The following is a 22156-nucleotide window of genomic DNA, read 5'->3' on the forward strand; positions in this document are numbered from 1 at the left end:
GGACAGCCCATGTCAGGGCTGAGACAAGCAGGCTCCAAGGGCGCACTGAGGTGGAGAGACAGGGTCAAATCACCTAGGAGTGACGGGACAGCCAAGTACTTCTTTTTTAGCAGCGAGACCTATTTTCTTCGAATAAACTTATGAGAACTATATTACAGTAAATAATAAAGTCACTGGTTTCAAAAAGTTATTCAAGTAACCTGCACTTTACACAGTCAATAAACAAGAGTAATGGGGCTATTTTTAACGTAAATATTTTTATGAAAGCTTACAGAATATAGAAGCAGTCTCCAATCAGCTTTTAGTAGCTAAGATCGGTGCTTTTTAAAGTGCTGATTCAAGAAATCACAAAAGTAAACCGTTCCAGATCAGTTTTAATAGCTCTCCTGATAATTTCGGGATCCTCCTACAACTGACCCAGAAGCTTAAAAAAGAAATTGTTAAGAAATGCTTATTTACTCCTAAGTTTAATCACTAACAATAACAACTGCTGTATCCTTATCATGAATTATTTATCAAAAACAAGGACAAGAGGTATCCACGAATGACAACAGGCAGTAACACCGTAAGCGCACGATCACCTCTCAACCTGCCTGTGTTCCCCGGCCATTGCATAACTCTCACGTCAGCAGGCGCTGAGCAGATGTGCTGGGCTGGCACCTGCCACCCTGCAGCCCTGGCCAAACGTGTGCAGGCCTGCTTTCCACCAAAGACCTGTGCATTAGATCAGCCTTCCTGATCAATGACACACCGCCATGAAGGACGTGAACAAAGATGGCAGATGGGGAGCTTCACTCTGGTCTGTCCCCAGACCAGATAACCTAGTAGCACAAGGCACGATACTGGTCCCCAGTGTGGCCAAGTGTGGCATCCAGCATTATTTGAAAATGCACACCAAGCTTCTCTGAAATGGCTAAAAACACAAACAGCAGAGATTCAAACAACTGCAGAAGCCCTGAAACATCAGCTACTAATGATCTACAGTAAACTGGTCAGAGGTCAGCTCTGCACACTCAGGAGGTGGTGGTAACAATGAGGATGTACAGAAGAGAAAATAACAGCTCTGTCAAGTAATGCTTTACAGATTTGCTATTGTAAAATTAACTGCAATGTTGCTAAGAAAAATATTTCTAAGATCTGCTTGTTCCGTACACTGCTACTCACTTGAAGTTGGATGAAGCCCATTATCCTGACCTACTTCTACTATAACAAAGACAGAGACCTGGCTGAAAACTCAAGGTTTCTTTTCATCATTAGAGAAAGTCATTTTTAACAGCATATTTTCAATTCTCTCTGTTCCTTTTACTTTTACCTAAGAATGCTCACATCCATTTTTTCCCAGAGTACAGCTGCACAGACTTACAACTTCTGATCTGCTCATTTGTATCATGACATCACATCTCCTTTTTATGGGGATCAGACACAGGGAAAGTGCAGCCAGACCTGAGCTCAGCACTAGCTGTGAAAGCCTGGGCAAAACAATTAACATTGTGCCTCAGTTTCCTCATCTTGAAAAGAGACAGTAACAGTACATACCTCATAAGGCTGTTGGTCAAGATTAAACGGTTAACATAAGCAAAAGAAACGGCATGTTTCAAGGGATAAGGGCTCGCTACTATTATTTTTAAAGAGAACCTTACAGGGGTCAAAATACTCAAGAATGACTCTACTAACAAATGCACAAACTTCCTGACAAAAGCTCTAAAAATGTTAGATACATTCCAAAGGACCAAAACGAATTCTCATTGCACCACGTACCATGACTTAGAGAAGCTGTTCCCTAAAAGTTCACCAGAGTATCTCAGGAGTTTGGAATGAAGGAAAATGAAGAAGGACTTTCTTCACAGCTTATAAAAAAACACATCTGTTTGGGCCGACTGGGTCATAACAGGCACGAATGTGGTTCCTGTATTCGGTTCAAACTACAGCTATGGACTTTTAAAACTTCTTTAAGGAGGAAAAAGAACACTTAACTCCCTTATTCCTGCAACTACACAGCAAGACAGTTAAGATGCAGGAGCAGATGTGGAAGTTATTTTCCTTACGGGGACAGGGGGCAGCAGTCTCCAAGTTTATACGGGGCGATGCAGAGGACAGGGGGTAAGAGGGCATTTGAATGGACAAACAGAGGCACGCAAGAGGAACGGAGTGCTCCTGGATTATGGTGCGTTTCCGTCTCCCAGTCACTAAAACGGCATAATCATTGCGGAACAGTGTCTCTAGGGGAACCGAACGCCACATGCACGCTTTGGGTACCAAAGTTCCATCTTAGAACTTTCCCGCGGGGATGGTGGCGGGGGAGCCAAGTTGTGCACAAATCGGTCCTTTACTTGATATGCACGTGCGAGCAACCGTCTGCACCGGGCTCCTACCGACGGCCGGGAAAGGGGTGGGGGGGGGGTGCCCTCGGAAAAAGAAAGCAACCTGTTTGCAGAGCTTAAATGCAGTTTCTCAGCAGGCATCCTCGGGGATTGGGGGAGGGGGGGGCGGTGGGCAAAAGCGGACGGCAGGAGGAGAACGGACACGACCAGCGTGTATCTGCTTCGCGAGCGTCCACCCTGCCTCGGAGAGGGGCGCAGGGGAGGCAGCGTTTTCGCTGGAGACGAGGGTCGCGGCTGCAGCGCGGGGCAGGGGGTGGGGGGTCTCCCAGCGCGCCCCCCGCGAGTATGGGAAGCCGCAGCGAGGCCGGCGGGATGGGCGCTCCCGCGGACCCCGCGGCGCCCCGGCCGCGCGACTCGACCGCCCTGTCCGCCCGCCCCGGGTACCGCCCCGGGCTGCGCCCCAGCGGCCCCCTGGATGCTCCCGCAGCACCTGGCGGGAAGCGGAGGACCCCCCAAAACACCCCGACACCCCACGCCCCCCTCGGGCCACGGCGCGTCCCGCTCTGGGCGCCGGGCCCGCCGCGCTCACCTCGCCGCCCGGCAGCGCTCGGGCTCGGGCTCTGGCGGCGGAGGCGGCGGCGGCTCCTCCATGGCGGCTGAGGTGACGGCGCAGGCTAGCGGCGGCGGCGGTGGCTTCTCTCATCCGTGCGCGGGGCCCCGCATGGCCGCGGCGTGCAGCGAGCGGCAGGCGGGCGCGGGGGGCCCGGGGCGCCCCGGGGGTGCGGGAGGGGCTCGGCTCCGCCCCCGCCGCGCTAGCCCGCCGCGGGAGCCGCTCGCGCCGCGGCCATCTTGGAGACGGCGGCCGGCCAGCGCCGGGCTACGGCGGTCGGCGAGGGACACGCTTCCGCGGGCGGCGGATGGCGAGGGACAAGCTTCCCCGGGCGGCGGGCGCGGCGGTGGCGGCGGCGAGAGCAGCCCTGCGCAGGAGGGCGGGAAGGCGGGAGCCCGGGGCGGGGCTGCGGGCGCGGGCCGGCCGGTCGGGGTCGCGGCGCCGCCGTCTGGCTTCAAGCAGCTGGGCGGTGTGCGGCGGGAGGTGCGCGCCGGTGCGCCCAGGTGGTCGGTCAGCGTTGGGCGTGCACCCCGCGCAGGGCGGCGCGGCCTCGGCGAGGCGGGGGTTCCAGACGTTCCAGCGCTTTGTAAACTTCAGCAAGGCGATCGTAGCCAAACAGACAGGCCGTCGTCCAGAGACAGAGATGGATGGATGCAACGCTGGTCATTCATGCGCGGGCGCCGGCGCTTTGGGGGTCCTGGGGGTCCTGGGAGGGGTCTAGGGGAGCGCTATGCTTTTGAAAGCGCCGTCTTCAGCACAAGTAAGACTCTGGAAAGGCAGAACCTTCAAGTCGCCCCGCTCTCTACAGGGCGGGAAAGAATGCTTATCTAACCTCCTGACCGCAGCATCACAAGACGGGAGTATGGATCTTGCAGACACTGGGGTTGCAGTGCTCCTACACCGAGGGAGAAAGAGATGTTCCAAAGATTATTTCAGAGTCAAAGAAACAACTGTTGAAATTCCACCGCATCTTTTACTCACAGAGCATGTCAGGGTTCACGGTTTTAAGTTGCAAGGCTTGACAAAATAAATGTCCCTAAAGGTGAAGTTTAGACTTAAAAAAAGCATCATTGAAAATTAAGTACATGTCTATTCATTCAGATGCGCTGGTGTTCAGAAGCTCATTCGGTGGAGCTTGACTATGTAAGATACACTTATTGATTAAATGTTGGTAAGAAGAGTGGCCAAGATGAAAAATTTTAGATACAATTAAAGGCCAGTTAGCTGTATCACATTCAAAAGTTCATTATATTATATATACATATTTGTGAATTTCGCATGTATATGTGACATTAGCTATTGTGCACTCAGTACTTTACAGAAATTTCTCTGTAGTTTAACAACTTTTTCAGTCAATATCCTCTGTTTTGTTGTTGTTCAGTCACTCAGTTGTGTCTGACTCTGTGACCCCATGGACTGCAGCACGCCAGGCTCCTTTGTCCTTCACCATCTCCCAGAGTTTGCTCAAACCTATGTCCATTGAGTCGGTGATGCCATCCAACCATCTCATCCTCTGTAGTCCCCTTCTCCTCCTGCCCTCAGTCTTTCCCAACATCAGGGTCTTTTCCAGGGAGTTGGCTCTTTGCATCAGGTGGCCAAATTATCGGAGCTTCAGCTTCAGCCTCAGGCCTTACAATGAATATTCAGGGTTGATTTCCTTTAGGACTGACTGGTTTGATCTCGCAGTCCAAGGGATTCTCAAGAGTCTTCTCTAAACCACAGTTCAAAAGCATCAGTTCTTCAGCACTCAGCCTTCTTTATGGTCCAACTCTCACATTCATGAGAGTTGGACCATAGCTTTGGAAAAACCATAGTTTTGACTATACGGACTTTTGTGGGCAAAGTGATGTCTCTGCTTTTTAATAATTTTAATTTTAAAATTATTAATGTTCTCTATTAAGATAGTCTATTATTCTATGACTTGATAGTGCTGAATTTCCAAATTGAAATTCATTGTATTTATTCAACACCATTCATTCAACAAGTACTTACTAAATGCATGTGTGCCAGGAACTGAGCTAGATGCTAGCGGTATAGGGGTAAGCAAAACAAAGTCTTTTCCTGGTAGAGTTTACTTCCTAGTTGAGTAAGGGGATGGGAACAAGAGACAGAAAAAAAAAAAAAAAACAAGTAAATACTTAACATATCAGTGACAACTGGCATGGAGAAAAGTAAACTGGGAGGAGTTTGAAGGGGACGATGTTGTTTTACACAGATGAGTCTGAATAAAATGACTTGGTCATACCACTATTTCAAAAGAAAACTGTGATACATTCTTACTGAATTTCAGATTTTCTTTTGAAATAGTGATATGACCAAATCACTGCACTTTATTCTCACTAATGAACCTTTTAAGTATTTTAATATTTTGAGGGGCTTCCCTGTTGGTCCAGTGGGTAAGACTCTGTGCTCCCAATGCAGGGGATTCAGGTTCGATCCTGGTCAGAGAAATAGAGCCCACGTGCTGCAACTAAAGATCCTGCATGCTGCAGGCTACAACTGTTTATTTGGTGCAGCCAAATAATAAATATTTTTAAAGGTATTTTAATATTTTGCATCAGTCATGGTTCACAAATAATTCCTGAAGACAGTCAGCCTGAGGCCTGTCCTCGGGTCTCCCAGCTTGTAAATCTATAATATTCAATATACAGCCCAGCACTTGAGAGATGTGTGCTTTATTGTTTTAATTTCCACTTGAGGGTACTCTTTTAGCAGACATCAAACAAATTTACACTTATCATGGAAGGTATGTAGAAACCTAAGTGAACTAATATACTACGTGTTCAATTTAAGTGCTGTGTATTTTTTCTTCAAGTTCATTTTGTATCCTGTATCAGCCCTTGAGATGGTTGGATGGCATCACCGACTCCATGGACATGAGTTTGAGTAAACTCCATGAGTTGGTGATGGACAGGGAGGCCTGGCGTGCTGCAGTCCATGGGGTCGCAAAGAGTCAGACACGACTGAACTGATCAGCCCTTGGTGTTACTCGTGTTCTCTTCCCATCCTGTGTCACTTCATTTCTGCAGTTCAGGGTTCCAGATTTCAGGATCTGAGTTCATCTCCTTCTTCCCCACCCCAGCCTCACCCCGACTCCTTGTCTAGGCTCTCTGACTTGATAATCTGCAGCACCTTTCTCCTGGTCAGCATCTGAACCACCACCCACGAAGCCCCTGACTCATGGGTCCAGTCCCATCACACCCCCCCTCCCTCTGGAATCCATTCACTTATCTCCAGCCTCACTATCTCAGACCACGGCGGCATCTCCCCTAGATAACCATGGCAGCCCTCCCGGTGTCAGCGTGCTCACTCCCCAACCCACCTGTTCTCACGCTGCAGCCACCAAAACCTTTCTGAATCTCCATCGAAGCACATCACTCTTTGTTGTTGTTTAATCACTAAGTCACATCCGACTCTTGGCAACCCCATGAACTGTGGCCCGCCAGGCTCCTCTGTCCATGGGATTTCCTAGGCAAGGATACAGGGGCAGGTTGCCATTTCCTTCTCCAGGGGATCCTCCCGACCAGGGGTTGAACCCGAGTCTCCTGCATTTGCAGGCAAGTTCTTTGCCATCTGAGCCACCAGGGAAGCCCTATCACTCTTATCAGATTCATTTTATTGACATTTAGTTGCTGTACCAATAAAGTCCTTGCCAGACCCTTTTGAGTTCTTCAAATGCTCGAGACGTGGTCCTGCTACTCAGATTGTGCAAACAGATATCCCGTTCCATCACCCTTTCACCTGCCCGGCCCTTTCCAGTCGTCCCCTTCCAGCATTTCTTCTTAGGAGGCCACCTCTCCCCCCGGTGACATGCTCTCCCTAGGGTAGGAATGAGACGAGGGCCTTCCTACAGGCTGAGAATCAGCATCCAGCCAAATGGTGATTTTAAAATATTTGTTCCAAGGGGGTAAACTGACTTTATCTTCATAAAAGCTAGTATTTTCACACTAATTCAAGGCCAGTGTGGAGAAGGAAGCTTGGAAAAGTATTGCCCAGTTTTCTGTAATTCTAGTTTTCCTAATTTTCCTTTACAATCTTCCAAGCCAGAATCTTTCTTGGAAGACAAAAGTTTTACATATTATATAGTCAAACAGACCCTCTCCTTTTCTCTATTGATTTCTTTTTTTCTTTTTTTTTTTAATTTTATTTTATTTTTAAACTTTACATAACTGTATTAGTTTTGCCAAATATCAAAATGAATCCACCACAGGTATACATGTGTTCCCCATCCTGAACCCCCCTCCCTCCTCCCTCCCCATTCCATCCCTCTGGGTCGTCCTAGTGCACCAGCCCCTAGCATCCAGTATCGTGCATCGAACCTGGACTGGCAACTCATTTCATACATGATATTTTACATGTTTCAATGCCATTTTTTTTTCTTTTTTTTTCCTTTGCCACTGGAGCCTGAGGGTACTATTTCAGCAGGAACCAAACAAATTTACATTTAGCTGATTAGGTTAAGGCTTCACTTGTGTGAGCCTTACTTAACTTGTACTACATGTTCAATTAAAGTGCATGATTTTCTGTCCATACCCATACCCTCACAGCCCTCCTTTCCTGCTGGGGTGTCCACTCCTTCAGGACAGACCCCTTCTGTCATCCACCACTGACCCCTGACCCCCACTGGAACAGTCCTGGAGGGAGGGCACTGAGGCTTTGTTTGGTGCCCCAAACATTGGAGAAACTCAGGAAATATTGTTGCCTTCGGGAAGTAGGGTTTCTTTAACATTAATGAACTGTGATCATCGTTAGATTTTTGTTTCTAAATTGTTTAGCACATGGCTAATCTCATGCCTTTAACCATGTTCTTAAAAACAATGACAATAAAATCTTCAGAGAATTGTGTCTCACTCTGTCCTCAAGACTAAATTCACAGAACCCTTATAAGTTTCTTTACTTTAAAGTGAGCCACAAAAGCCCAGATTAAAGCTCTACCAAAGGTCCAATTTAGGTTAAGCTACAGAACACTGTGAACTTTGCTCACCGCTAGTTTCAGGCCCTGCTCTGACACATGCTACCACTACGACGAACTCTGAACCAACATCAATTCAGTTCAGTCGCTCAGTCTTGTCCAACTCTTTGCGATCCCATGGACTGCAGCACACCAGGCTTCCCTGTCCATCACCAACTCCCAGAGCTTGCCCAAACTCATGTCCATCAAGTCAGTGATGCCATCCAACCATCTCATCCTCTGTCATCCCCATCAACATAGGGATAGGTATCTATCTGTCTGTGTATCTAGTATGTATCAGTGTTAAGGGCATCATTATAATGCCTTAGCATCTTATCTGGAGAAGACAGTGGCACCTCACTCCAGTACTCTTGCCTGGAGAATCCCATGGATGGAGGAGCCTGGTGGGCTACAGTCCATGGGGTCACTAAGAGTTGGACACGACTGAGCGACTTCCCTTTCACTTTTCACTTTCATGCATTGGAGAAGGAAATGGCAACCCACTCCAGTGTTCTTGCCTGGAGAATCCCAGGGATGGGGGAGCCTGGTGGGCTGCCGTCTATGGGGTCACACAGAGTCGGACACGACTGAAGTGACTTAGCAGCAGTACCAGCAGCATCTTATCAAGGCTAACGTATTAGCAGAAAGTAAATTTTATGGTTTTGTGGCAAGATAATAAAAAATAATGTTTATGCCAAGCTATACTGTAAATGTACAGATGTGAAAGTTAGACCATAAAGAAGGCTGAACACCGAAGAACTGTTGCTTTTGAACTATGGTGCTGAGAGTCCCTTGGACTGCAAGGAGATCAAACCAGTCAATCCTAAAGGAAATCAACCCTGAATATTCATTGGAAGGACCGATGCTAAAGCTGAAGCTCCAATAGTTTGACCACCTGATACAAAGTACTGACTCATTTGAAAAGACCCTGATGCTGGGAAAGATGGAAGGCAGGAGGAGAAGGGGAGGACAGAGGATGAGATGGTTGGATGGCATCACCGATTCAATGGACATGAGTCCGCGCAAACTCTGGGAGATGGTGAAGGACAGGGAGGCCTGTCGTGCTGCAGCCCGTGGGGTGGCAAAGAATCAGACACAACTGAGCAACTGAAAAACAACAACAAATGCTATAAATAGGGTTACATCTTTCTTTTAAAAACAACAACAGCAAAACCTCTAAGACTATTGTTTTTTAATTATTATGAGCATGGGAGCACATTTTACTTGGAGTAAGCTTCTCCCGTCCCTATGGTTTTTGTGAGTTTTCCACCTGAATTCTTCACCACCCCTGCCCTCACCTCTCCAGTGGCTCGCTGGTAGCTCTGCGGAGGCAGGAAGACCAGAGTACAAGCCTCCTGATCTTCTCATGACCAGAGGGGTAGATTCCTGTTCACTCTGGCACACAGGGAGAAAGGCTGACTCAGTGACAGGGTGAAAAGAACCTCACGCCTAGCAAGGAAAAACTAAACTAGGCCTTTCATACGTGGATTTTTTTCCCCAAAAGATACTCTGACCTCTGTTTCTACTGACTAGTAAAGCATTGCTGCTGCTGCTGCTGCTAAGTCACTTCAGTCGTGTCCGACTCTGTGCGACCCCATAGACGGCTGCCTACCAGGCTCCACCGCCCCTGGGATTCTCCAGGCAAGAACACTGGAGTGGGTTGCCATTTCCTTCTCCAATGCATGAAAGTGAAAAGTGAAAGGGAAGTCGCTCAGTCATGTCCGACTCTTCGCGACCCCATGGACTGCAGCCCACCAGGCTCCTCCGTCCATGGGATTTTCCAGGCAAGAGTACTGGAGTGGGGTGCCATTGCCTTCTCCGAGTAAAGCACTAGTAAAGCATTAGTAAATGCTGAAGCTGAAGCTCCAATACTTTGGCCACGTGATGTGAAGTGCTGACTCACTGCAAAAGCCCCTGATGCTGGGAAGGATTGAAGGCAGGAGGAGAAGGGGGAGACAGAGGGTGAGAAGGTTGGATGGCATCACCGACTCCATGGACATGAGTCTGAGAAAGCTCAGGGAGATGATGATGGACAGAGAAGCCTATTGTGCTGCAGTCCATGGGATCACAAAGGGTCGGACAGAACAACTGAACAGCAACAGTAAAGCACACAAGAATTGAATGTGTACAAAAGATAATCAGTTGCCACACCTTTTAAGCAGTCCTTGTAACATTTACCTTTGGTCTTTGTGTTTTGAATATTGGCAAGTTAGATAAAATCTCCCTCAGTTTTTTTTTTTTTCCCCCTGAGAGGTAATTTGACTGTTTTTCTTATTTCTCCACCAGGATCCAAATCATCCCTTATTTCAGAGATGCTGCTTTGTGCAAACAAGGGATATAAAGAGAGTCCCCCGCCCCCGCCCGCAGGCTCTGAATCATTAAACAAAGGACAAAAAATTACTCTCGCTCTTCTTTTCAATGGTTGGATTGTTACTATTGAAACTAATAAAGGAAAAGGAAGAGGGCGCCAACCTAGAACAAGCTGGACTCCAGAGGGTGGGAGATGTGTTAGTGGAAACCCGCAGTGAAGAGCCTCCTCCAGAAACACAAGCAGCGAACCTCAGAGGAGCCCACGCCCCGTCTCTGACTCCTTCACCCCCTTCAGGATCCTGTGGATGCGAGGAATGGGGGGCGTGGCAGGGGGAACTTTGAAAAATGAAATCTCTGAGACAGCTTGCTTTTTCTTGCTGGCCAAAAATTTCAGTCATTTCCCCACCAAAAGGGCCACAGAACTTGCCTGATCCTCATCCTTTCGCTTCTCGTTCAGACATCCAGGTGGGACTTTTAGAGAACTGTGAAACTGAAGTTTCTAAATCAGTTTCAGGTCCCTTCAAACCAAAAAGCGTAGACTGTGCACAGCCCGGAACCAGGCACGGAGAACCAGTGAGGAGCCAACGCCGGGCCCCCATGCCCTCTGCCGGGGGCTTCTGCCCCCCTTTCCCACGTGACAGTGTCACCCCTCCTTCCACATGCGGTTTCGGGGGCTCCCACGTCCTCTGGGAAGACTTCATACACCTGCCCCACCCTGACAGTGAGGTGCTCCCCCTAAGGCCCCCATAACATCTCAGGCAAACTCTTCAGTTCAGTTCAGTCGCTCAGTCGTGTCTGACTCTTTGGGACCCCATGAACCGCAGCACGCCAGGCCTCCCTGTCCATCACCAACTCCCAGAGTCCACTCAAACCCATGTCCATTGAGTTGGTGATGCCATCCTACCATCTCATCCTCTGTCGACCCCTTCTCCTCCTGCCCTCAGTCTTTCCCAGCATCAGGGTCTCTTCCAATGAGTCAGCTCTTCGCATCAGGTGGCCAAAGTACTGGAGCTGCAGCTTCAGCATCAGTCCTTCCAATGAACATTCAGGTCTGATCTCCTGTAGGATGGACTGGTTGGATCTCCTTGCAGTCCATGGGACTCTCAAGAGTCTTCTCCAACACCACAGTTCAAAAGCATCAGTTCTTTGGCACTCAGCAAACTCTTAGTTTAGCACTATCTACATCTCTTAGCTGGTTGATGACAGGCATATTTCTTACCCTGTGACCTTCTCAAGAGCAGGCAATATTTTTTCCTATCACTATCTTAACACCTAGGATAAGATCCAATACATAATACATGTTGAAAAAATAAACTCATGGATGAATGGATGGATCTAGCTAGGGAAATAACCCTAAGGTAACAATTGTTTATTGTTGCTGTTTAGGTGCTAAGATGTATCTGACTCTTTTGCGACCCATGGACTGTAACCTGCCAGGCTCCTCTGTCCAGGGGATTTCTCAGGCAACAATACTGGAGTGGGTTGCCATTTCCTCTTCCAGGGGATCTTTCCCGGATCAGTGATTGAACCCACACCTCCTGCATTGGCAGGAGGATTCTTCACCACTGAGCCACCTGGGAAGCTATAAGGTAATAATCACTGTGGTATAAGTAGACCCTAAAAAGCATCAAAAGGCAGATTTTCTAAAAGATGTTCTAGAGAGAGACGACCAAAGTGGACACAAGTAAGGAAAAAAAAACTATATAAAATAGACATTCACTATGAGACATAAGGACTTCCCTAGTGGTTCAGTGGTGAAGAATCCGCCTGCAATGCAGGAGCCGCAGAAGACATGGGTTCAATCCCTCCATCGATAAGATGCCCTAGAGGAAGGCATGGCAACCCACTCCAGTATTCTTGCCTGGAGAATCCCATGGATAGAGAAGCCTCACAGGCTACAGTTCATAAGGTTGCAGAGAATCAGATAGCACTGCAGTGACTTGGCACGCACAGGTACATGAGGCATAAAAGCAGTGTTAACTCACATCATGTGAGGCTAGAAGGGATGAAAAGTATTAGACAGAAAAGAAATAACCTGGATTCTAACACTGACAGTAGAGAATCCTAATGGCTCTTTGGGCGGTCTGTGTCTATATACTTACATACTAGCAAATAAAAGGCTCTTTATTTGCATCCCAGCCAAGTTAACACATAAAATTAACCATCATACAGGGTGTCCAGCGCTGAGTGAGAGCTCAATAAGAGGGGAACGGGAGGAAGGAGGGAAGTCACAGTAGCTCAGCCCCGCCTAGGTTTGTATTCCTCCAAACAGAATTCTCAGACCACAGGCATTGCAAGCTCTATATGGAAATGCAGATCACTAGGCCCCACCCAGAAATCAGTGAATCAGAACCCCTGGGTTAGGACTCAGGCATGTTTCAGACAAATTCCTGGGTTATATTTGTTAATAAATATAAGTACTAGAAGTATATTATAAATATTATAAAATATACTGTATATCTATTATACATCAGAGAATTAACATTTACATATAAATGTGATATAAACCTATTATGTAAATATTATATAACATCTTTATTAGGAATCATATATATCGGTGTGAGACCCAGAGCCAGTTGTCACATTAGATCTTTGGTTTTCTTTGTATCTTTGCTCTAATTCTGTACCTGATGCAGCAGAGGAAGTTGAAAACATTGTATTGACCAACTGACCATAGAGCTAGAATCGTCCAAGTGTCCAAAACATGACTGTCATAAAGCGACACATGGGGGCCCTTCTGGAAGGAGGCTGATGAGAGTCAACTTCAGGCAGGAGGTGGCATTTGAGCAGGGCCTTGAGAGACCCTCATAGCTCAGTCAGTAAAGAATCCGCCTGCAATGCAGGAGACCCCGGCTCGATTCCCGGGTTGGGAAGATCCCCTGGAGGAGGGATAGGCTACCCACTCCAGTGTTCTTGGGCTTCCCTGGTGGCTCAGCTGGCAAAGAATTCTGCCTGCAATGCGGGAGACCTGGGTTTGATCCCTGGGTTGGGAAGATCCCCTAGAGAAGGGAAAGGCTCCCCACTCCAGTATTATGGCCTGGAGAATTCGATGGGCTGTATAGTCCGTGGGGTCGCGAAGAATTGGACAGGCCTGAGCGACTCTCACTTGAGAGACCAGTGGGATGTCGCAGGAGGGGGGTCGCTGCGGGAGAGAGGAGAAGAAAGACACACGCAGTTCGTGGGGACAGATGGACAGACGGAGCTCACTGTGGCACGGTGACGAGGGTGGGACGATCTCGGGGATCAGGAAGAGAGGCATTTCAAATGTCATTCTCTTTGTGTGCAAACCACAGAGGCTCCTGGTTGGCCAAGATATTTGTCTCAGTTTAGAGCCTTTTTTTTTTTTTTTCCTTACTGTGATTTTTTAAATTGATTTTGGAATGTTTCCCTTTTTGATGTATTACACTTTATATTTTGTATGTGCTTATTGTTAGCATGGGCTCCCCAAGTGGCAGTAGTGGCAAAGAACCCGCCTGCAATGCAGGAGACGTTAAGAGACACAGGTTCAATCCCTGGGTCGGGAAGATTCCCCTGGAGGAGGGCATGGCAACCCACTCCAGTATCCTTGCCTGGAGAATCCCATGGACAGAGGAGCCTGGCAGGCTATAGTCCATGAGATCACGGAGAGTCCGATATGACTGAGGTGAGTTAGCACACACGCATTCTTAGCATGCTTTAGATTTTACTTTTTGTGCAATTTGGGGGTTTGGGGAGGAGTTGTGGTTTTTAACATTAAAAAAAATTGTTTTTAAGCAATTTTATTTATTTCTTGGCTGTGCTGGGTCTTCACTGCTGCACAGGCTTTTCTCCAGTTGCGTGAGCAGGGAGCTGCTCTTCCTCATGAGCACAGGGCTGCTCTTCCTCGTCGTGCACGGGCTTCTCATCACAGTGGCTTCTCTTGTGAAACACAGGCTCTAGAGTGTGGGATTCAGGGTGCTAGAGCACAGGTGTAGTTGTTCCAAGGCACATAGGATCTTCTTGCATCAGGGATCAAACCTGTGTCTCCTGCATTGGCAGGCGGATTCTTTACCACTGAGCCACCAGGCAGAGAAGGCAATGGTACCCCACTCCAGTACTCTTGCCTGGAAAATCCCATGGATGGAGGAGCCTGGTAGGCTGCAGTACATGGGGTCACTAGGATTTGGACACAACTGAGTGACTTCACTTTTCACTTTCATGCATTGGAGAAGGAAATGGCAACCCACTCCAGTATTCTTGCCTGGAGAATCCCAGGGACAGGGGAGCCTGATGGGCTGCCATCTATGGGGTCGCACAGAGTCGGACATGACTGAAGCGACTTAGCAGCAGCAGCAGAGCCACCAGGGGAGCCCCTTAACTGTTTATACAATTTTTAAAGGTTACTACAAAATTTTAGCTAATTCCCTGTGTTGTATTTTACAGCCTTGAGCCCATCTTACACCCGATAGTTTGTACCTCCCGCTCCCCAACCCCTATATTGCCTCCTCCCCTCTCCCCACTGGTAACTAGTTTGTTCTCTGTGTATCCGTATGGGTTTCCCAGGTGGTGCTAGTGGTAAAGAACCCACCTGCCAATGCAGGAGACCTAAGAGACGTGGATTCAATTCCTGGGTGGGGAAGATCCCCTGGAGGAGGGCACGGCAACCCACTCTAGTATTCTTGCCCGGAGACTCCCACAGACAGAAGAGCCTGGCAGGTCGCAAAGAGTCAGACACAACTGAAGCAACTAAGCACACACACATATCAGCTTAGAGTCTCCATTTTTGATTCTTTGTCTAATACCAGCTGTCACAACAAGAGGGCGAGTTAAAACGTACCTCGGAGTGGCTGTGGTTCCCCAGCAGCAGCACCTTGGCCTGAGCCTGAGGTGCTTGGGCCAGGTTCTGAGAGTTTTAGCCCTGGTCCATGTGTAAACCCACGGAGGACTGAGACCCAGGGACTGGAATGCTTCCTCTCAGTTGGCAGCCTGGTGTGACTCATCCATCCCGGATCCTTGGGCCGTGAGAGCCTCCCCAGGTCCCATTTTGCTGGGCTCTGGGGGCCAGTGTGAAAGCAGAAGCCCTGCAGGTGCTGGGACACATCAGAAGCCAAACTTCTGTGCCCGTGGACGGCCAGCCCTCCCCTTCTGCTAGGAGGGGGCCATCAGGGGCGTGTGCAAAGGGGCCACACACCTCGGCCTCACAAGGGCAGGTGTGTGGGAGGGCACCCTGCTTACTTCATCTGGGTTCTGGGTGTGCTCCCCCTTCCTCTTTGAACGTGAAAAAGCAGCCATCACGCCTGCATATGGAGACAGCCCTTGTCCTCCGGATACAGGCCGGTCCTCCCCCTTGTCTGTCCCCGCACACTCCTCACTTGAATGGACACCGCGTGCCCGGTGCAACCCCATCCTGGGGGGCTTCCTTACATCTGGGGTCCGTAGCGCACTGCCCACAGCTCTCAGATTTCCAAATTCAATAATCTCATCTCCTGATTACTGGGGCTTCCCAGGTGTCACCATGGTAAAGAATCCGCCTGCTGATGCTGGAGACTTGGGAGACTCAAGTCCAATCCCTGGATGGGGAAGATCCCCAGGAGGAGGAAATGGCAATCTACTCCAGTATTCTTGCCTGGAGAATCTCATGGACACAGGAGCCTGGCAGGCTACAGTCCATGGGGTCGCAGAGTCAGACATGACTGAGTGACTGAGCATGCACCAAATTATTAGCATTTAAAAAAGAAAGATTCTTCCTCAGCCAGTTTCTCTTGCAAATCAGCCTCCCTTTCTTAGAAGTGGCTCTTAGGCATTTCAGATTGAGATAAAGGTTGGTTTTTAAAACTCACGCGTGTTGAGTTTAAGAAAGAACACTGTCAATAGTAGAGTGAAAAACAAGTAATCTAAGCCAGGCGTGCGAGACCTCTGGCTCTTTCATGATGATAGGCATTGAAATGTTTAGAGGAGAAAAACAAGAGATCTTAAAAGATGTTTCATTATCAACATTAACAGTTTCAATAATTGCAAATTAAGCCCTCCCTCCCCTTATTTTTCAGCACTTGCAGGACACCCTCATTCCAGGGGAGCTTATTATTCACCGACTGTGTGCAGGCTCTGGGCTGGCCACGGAGGAAAAGGTCAGTTTCGCCCAGGCATGTGGGATCTGGTTGGGAGATTAGATAACACTGAAGTAACCATGTCAGGCTGTGTCTGCCCTGCTCTCTGCCCATCCTTCTGGATCCAGCCCATCACCTCCTCTGTGACAAAGTCCTCAGCCTCTCCAGGTCTCTCCCTGCCTGGGCCTGGCATCCTCAGCCCCTCTGGCCACTGTGGGGAGCCCAAGCCTTCACTTAACGATTGCTTGTCCTGTGTGGGCTGCGTCTGTCCCCAAGCTGGTTGGCAATCTCTGGGGGGGGACAGAGATCTATGTCTCTTCCGCATTCTCCTCAGTAACAAGCACGTGGACAAGGCTCACTAAACAGCCAAGGGATAAAGCAACGGTGCTCAGAATTCATGAGGCACCACTCCCCGCGTCTCAGAGAGAACGACGACGACCAGGAAGTCATCAGGGCTAGTAACTGTCATCAGTTATGAGCTGGAGGTTCCAAAGGCCAAGATCAGTAGATTATCTGTTTTCACATCAAAACCAATCATAACCAGCCTTGCGTGTGTGCTGAACTAATTTACGATAAACAAATAAACAAAAAAAGCATCCTGATGACTCATCTCAGGGCACCCAGACTATCCTGGGGAGCAATGCAGGAAGGAGACGTGAGGGGTGTTTGAAACTTTGTGATTCTCCATGAAACTTTCCAGTGAATATAATTATGACAAGGTCAGGTCTCTAATGCTTACCGTTTTAAAGATGCTATCTTTTAAATTTAAGTAATCTATTTTAATTTTGGCTATGCTGTGTCCTTTGTTGCTGCGTGGACTGTTCTCTAGGTGGGTGGGCTTCTCGTTCTGGCGGCTTCCCTTGTTGCAGAGCACAGGCTTCGGTAGTTGTGGCTCCCAGGCTCCAGAGAACAGGCTCAGTAGTTGTGGCACAAGGGCTTAATTGCTCCTCGGCACGTGGGCTCTTCCCTGACCAGGGATGAAACCTGCATCTCCTGCACTGGCAGGTGGATTCTGCACCACTGAGCCACCACGGAAGTCCTCTAAGGCTTATCTTTAACTGTTATTTGCTCTATGCTCTGATGTTGACAACGTTCTTTCCTTAACTCAACACGTGTGTTTTTTAAAAAAATCAACTTTCATCTCAATTTAAAGCACCAGAGAGCCATGCCTACATCATGAGTTAAAGTGAGTCATGGACATGAGGTGTTAGTAGCAGCTCATTATATCTGCTGGAAATGGATTTCAGATTCTACCAGTCTTTCACGTAAGCAGCTGTTAAACTCCACCAATGTCTGAGTGGCAAGTGCTTCAATTCCTTATCATTTAAAAATTTTGAGCAGAAGTGGCTTCACTGAGATATGGGTAGTGGAATAAGATATTTTAGTTTGCTGAAATGAATCAATTATGGAGATTTGTTTCCTACCTACTAGTAAAGCAGTAGTAAATCTACTAGTAAATGCCAAAGCTGAAGCTCCAATGCTTTGGCCACCTGATGCAAAAAGCCAACTTATTGGAAAAGATCCTGATGCCAGGAAAGACTGAAGGCAAAAGGAGAAGGGGGTGACAGAGGATGAGATGGTTAGATGGCATCACCGACTCAGTGGACATGAATTTGAGCAAACTCCAGGAGGTAACAAAGGATTGGTGTGCTGCAGATCACGCGGTAGCAAAGAGTCGGACACAGCTTAGGAACTGAACAACAACAATGGAAGTATTTAAGCTGCAGAAACTTGTCTCTGTGATCAGAAGCATTCGGGTTCTTATTTGCATTATGGTGTAGGTGGCCCTGAAGACCTTGTGACCCCACACCATGCATTTCTGGACCACCATCAGCTGCTGAAAAGTGGCCACGTGGACCTTTGAAACGCCACCTCATCTCTAAAGGTGCTTTTTATACTTGTTAAGTGCAAGGAGTTTTGAATTAGAATATAAACACCGCAATTCAGAAAGCTTGACATTCAAAACAGAGTCCTGCAATTAGTCTCATGGTCTGAAGGAAAAGCATTGGAGTTAATGTGAGAGGTTTTCTTATGCAACCAAAAGCCAATCTCTGAACTTCCATATCTCATATTTTCAGGGACTGGGCTTTTTTGAGAATGACAAAGCACTGAATGAAGTGTCTGATTTGAGAAAGCTATTGTCTAAATATCTGGTTTTGTTGTTGTTTTAGTTGCTAAATCCTGTCTCTTTGCAACTCCAGGCCCCTCTGTCTATGTGATTCTCCAAGCAAGAATACTGCAGTGGGTTGTCATTTCCTTCTCCAGGGGATCTTTCTGAGCCAGGGATCGAACCTGAGTCTCCCTCTTGCAGGCGGTTCTTTACCATCTGAGCCGTATTTAAATATCTGGGCAGATCACTTTTTCTAGGGACGGCAACTATGTTCTGTCACAATCAGCAAGTCTAGGACACCCCAAACTATCACAGGTAGCCAAGAGATCGGCCTGCTGAGGGACTTCCAGAACGATTCTTTCCTTCCCTGTTGGCCAGACCATTGGCTCACAGATCTGATTGTGAAGAGATGCTAGCTTTAAATTTAAACTGAAATCCACACTCGTGTCATGATGCATCTGGGATCCTGCAGTGAACCGGTGCCTGTACAATGCGGTCCTTGGATTCTGTCACTACCAGCCTCCTCTCTATTCCTCAGAAAAAAATACCACCACCTACTCTATTCTTCGTTTGTTAGACCTATTTTCCAAACCTGTCATCACCTCTGAAACTCTTCTGAATGTTTTCTGTTTCCTGTCTCAGCGGGTTGTGAAACCATAGAGTGTTTTCCCGACCCTTCTTACAATTCTCATGCAGAACTGGGCACATCTTTCTGGTTTTGATTGCAGTTACATTGTAAATCCTAAATTCCAGTTTACTTCTGCTGGTCTCAGTTGGGTATACAGGGCTGGAGATAAGAAATCAGATCCATTGACTCTTTTTTTTTTTTAACACCTTTGCCTGTAGTGAAAACCATATATTCTTTGAAATACTTGTTTGTTTTTTTAACAGACTCAGATTTCAAACAAGCTGAATAAGTTTCTCCAAAATATACAAGCATTTCAGAAAATTTAGAGATGCTTTTTACCTGCCTGCAGAGAAAAGCTAATTCTTTAGTTATTGTAACTCAGTTTATCTCCAGGCCCTGATCAGAGCACAATTGAGTCCGGGAGTCTCTCAACAGACTCACCTCATTTCTGGTGCCAAGTTCTTCCTGCAGACTTCAAGCCACAACATGATTTCGGGTGACAGTTTATTCCCAAGTTTTATAGAGTTTTAAATGTCCTGTTGTTACTGAGATTTAAAAGAACTAGAGCTCATACATGATACAGGAGAGAAGAGGCATCATTTAGTTGTTTATTTACACACCAATTTGTTGAACACCATTTGTTGCCCAGCGCCTGTCTGCAGCTGTGAGCGACACCAAAGAGGAAGGAAAAAAGAGAAGACGGACGTCTTTATAGCTTATACCAGTTTCTAAGGGTTCCTGGTGTAACACAAGAATAATCCTACCACTTATGAATTTTTAAGTGATTGATATCTGGAAAGAAACTAGGACTGTGCCCAGCACGTAAGCAAACATTGAGGAAGCCGCTATTGATATAATTGTTGTTATCTCTCTCCTTCACTAAGATACTTGTCAAACTCTTTTTAAAACTGTTAAGTGAAGATATTACCTATTTGGCAGGGGGTGCAGGCTCGATCCGGTCAGGGAACTAAGATCCCACATGCCACATGGCCAAAAAAATGTTTTTTAGTTTTAATAAAAATAAAAAAAATAATACAACAAACACACAAAATAAGATATTACCTATTTGGACATCAAAAGCCTATTTTATAAATAATATAAAATATATGATAATATATGAATATATAACATATTATTTATATTTCTATTTTATTAATAATTACAGTATATGTAATTGTATATTTATAACACCTTATTACATTTCTTATTTATTGTATTTGGTGTTATATCATAATTGTATAATTACATTATATAATTATATTAATATTTTGGATATAAATTATAAGTACTAAAACTTCCATTTAGAATAATGAGAGTTTTAGAGTCATATCCTCCAGCTAGGGATATAACCATGAGCCACGTATGGAACATTTTTTAGAGGTGGGGGCTGGACCCTGTGGCGCGTGGGGTCTTATTTTGCGTACCAGGTGTTACCCCTGCAATGAAAGTACGGAGTTTTAAGCACTGGACCGCCAGACAGGTCCCATGGAATTTTAAATTTTCTAATAGCCACGCGGAAAAAACAAAAAGAAATAGGTAGAATTAATTTTAACCATATATTTTATTTAATCCTAATAACCAAAATACCATAATTTCGACATGCAGGCAAAACAAAACTTTTTCAATAAGATATTTTACTTTTCCACACTAGGTCTCCAAAACTCAGAGCATCTTCCTCTCACAGCGCATCTCAGCACAGATGAGCAACATTTCAGAGACTCAGGAAGAGCCACGTGTAGCAAGCATACTGGACCCAGTGGCTCTAGCTGACTAATTATAACTGATAATAATAATTATACAAATCGTTGTGTTCTTTGTATTTATTGCTCTGGTTGCCAGGAAACCCGGAGCCAAATCTGGTGCTCAATTATAGAGATTTTCTCATCCAGAGTGCCTCTAAAATTTATTTCTCTCCCTCCTAAATGGATTTGAATCTCTCTGTTTTGTGTGTCCTTTTAGAAGAGTTAATTTAATATTAACACAACCAGACAGATAACTACCTCTTATTGTTAATAATAATGATAATTTATCATTCACATTGTGCCAGGCAGGGGCCATGAAATTTACATGCGTCACAGGGTAAAACAATGCTACCACTGAGACCACAACCCAGGTCTGATTCTAAAGCCTTCCTTCTCGACCGGTTACCTCTCATGGTGCCTACGGCAATGACCATGGCACCCTGTGCCATGAACTGCACACACACTTCTTCTGGTACTCAGAACACACTTGTGGAGCAGTTACGTCGCTCCCATTGTACAGGTGAGGATCCAGGCTCAAAGGTCAGGTGCCCGAAAGCAGGTCCAGCTAATAAATCTCAGAACCAGCATATGACCTCAGGCTCTAAGTCCATTCACTTTCCAACTGCTCTCTATTCTACCTCAAGTATGTCAAACCATAATTTTTAAGGGATCCAGTCCCTTTTGGGGATCAACACATCACAAAGCGATTCACATGAAAGCTATATTCTGAGCTCCTTTCCCGAGCCAGTCACTGTATCCCTCCCCAACCCCAAGGCCGGGGATTCACAAACCGGAACAGACGAAATCTCTGACCTTTTGAAGTTTGTCATGGAAGAAATTCTAACTGAAGACAATGTCACAAAATTATAAATTCTCTACTGAATTTTGCACGGCAAGCGCTAAGCAAATATTTGCAAATAAACACATCTAGCTAAGGCTAAATAAGTAAAATAAATAAGAAAATACAGTTCAAAGCACTTGAAACTCTGAGTGGATGCATGCATGGGTCACCGCTGACCGCCACCCACCCAGCTTTCCTAAAATGCCCTGGACACCCTCCTTAGTCTGAAAGCGTATCCAAACGGCAAAATGCCCACGAGAGGAGACAGCCCACACTGTCTCAGCATAAGCGGATACTCAGCGCCTTCAGCTAAATTGCTTCGGTGGCTTGTAGGGTTCACAGGATGAGAACTCACAGCTGCTTTCTTTAACGTCTGGCAGGGCCTTGTGAATGCGTTTCATCCACCTGGACACATACGGGCTATTAGCAAACACGCCAGCATAAGATACCTGGTTTCGTTTGGTGTCGCTGTTTCCACTTTCTCCCCAACATCGGGCCTGACTCGACACAGGCTGCTCTAGGAAATGAGTGTGTGAGGCTTGGTGCCACTTAAAATCATGAAACTTTTCTGAAGGCAG

General features: G+C 46.8%; 1 protein-coding gene across 6 annotated transcripts in view; it reads right to left on the reverse strand.

The window, feature by feature from the left end:
- Window positions 1-22156, reverse strand: part of MAP3K4 (mitogen-activated protein kinase kinase kinase 4) — a 145821-nt gene that overhangs the window by 104057 nt on the left and 19608 nt on the right. The window contains exon 1 of one of the 6 annotated variants that reach the window (XM_025294303.3): window positions 2911-3141. The exons of the other annotated variants lie outside the window; for them this stretch is intronic. Coding sequence (XP_025150088.2) covers window positions 2911-2972 — 62 coding nt within the window. The 5' untranslated portion in view covers window positions 2973-3141. Of the gene's footprint in view, window positions 1-2910; window positions 3142-22156 lie in introns of those variants that run through there. 6 annotated transcript variants of the gene reach the window in all.

This window comes from Bubalus bubalis, chromosome 10 (assembly GCF_019923935.1).
Source record: "Bubalus bubalis isolate 160015118507 breed Murrah chromosome 10, NDDB_SH_1, whole genome shotgun sequence".
Classification (NCBI taxonomy): domain Eukaryota; kingdom Metazoa; phylum Chordata; class Mammalia; order Artiodactyla; family Bovidae; genus Bubalus; species Bubalus bubalis.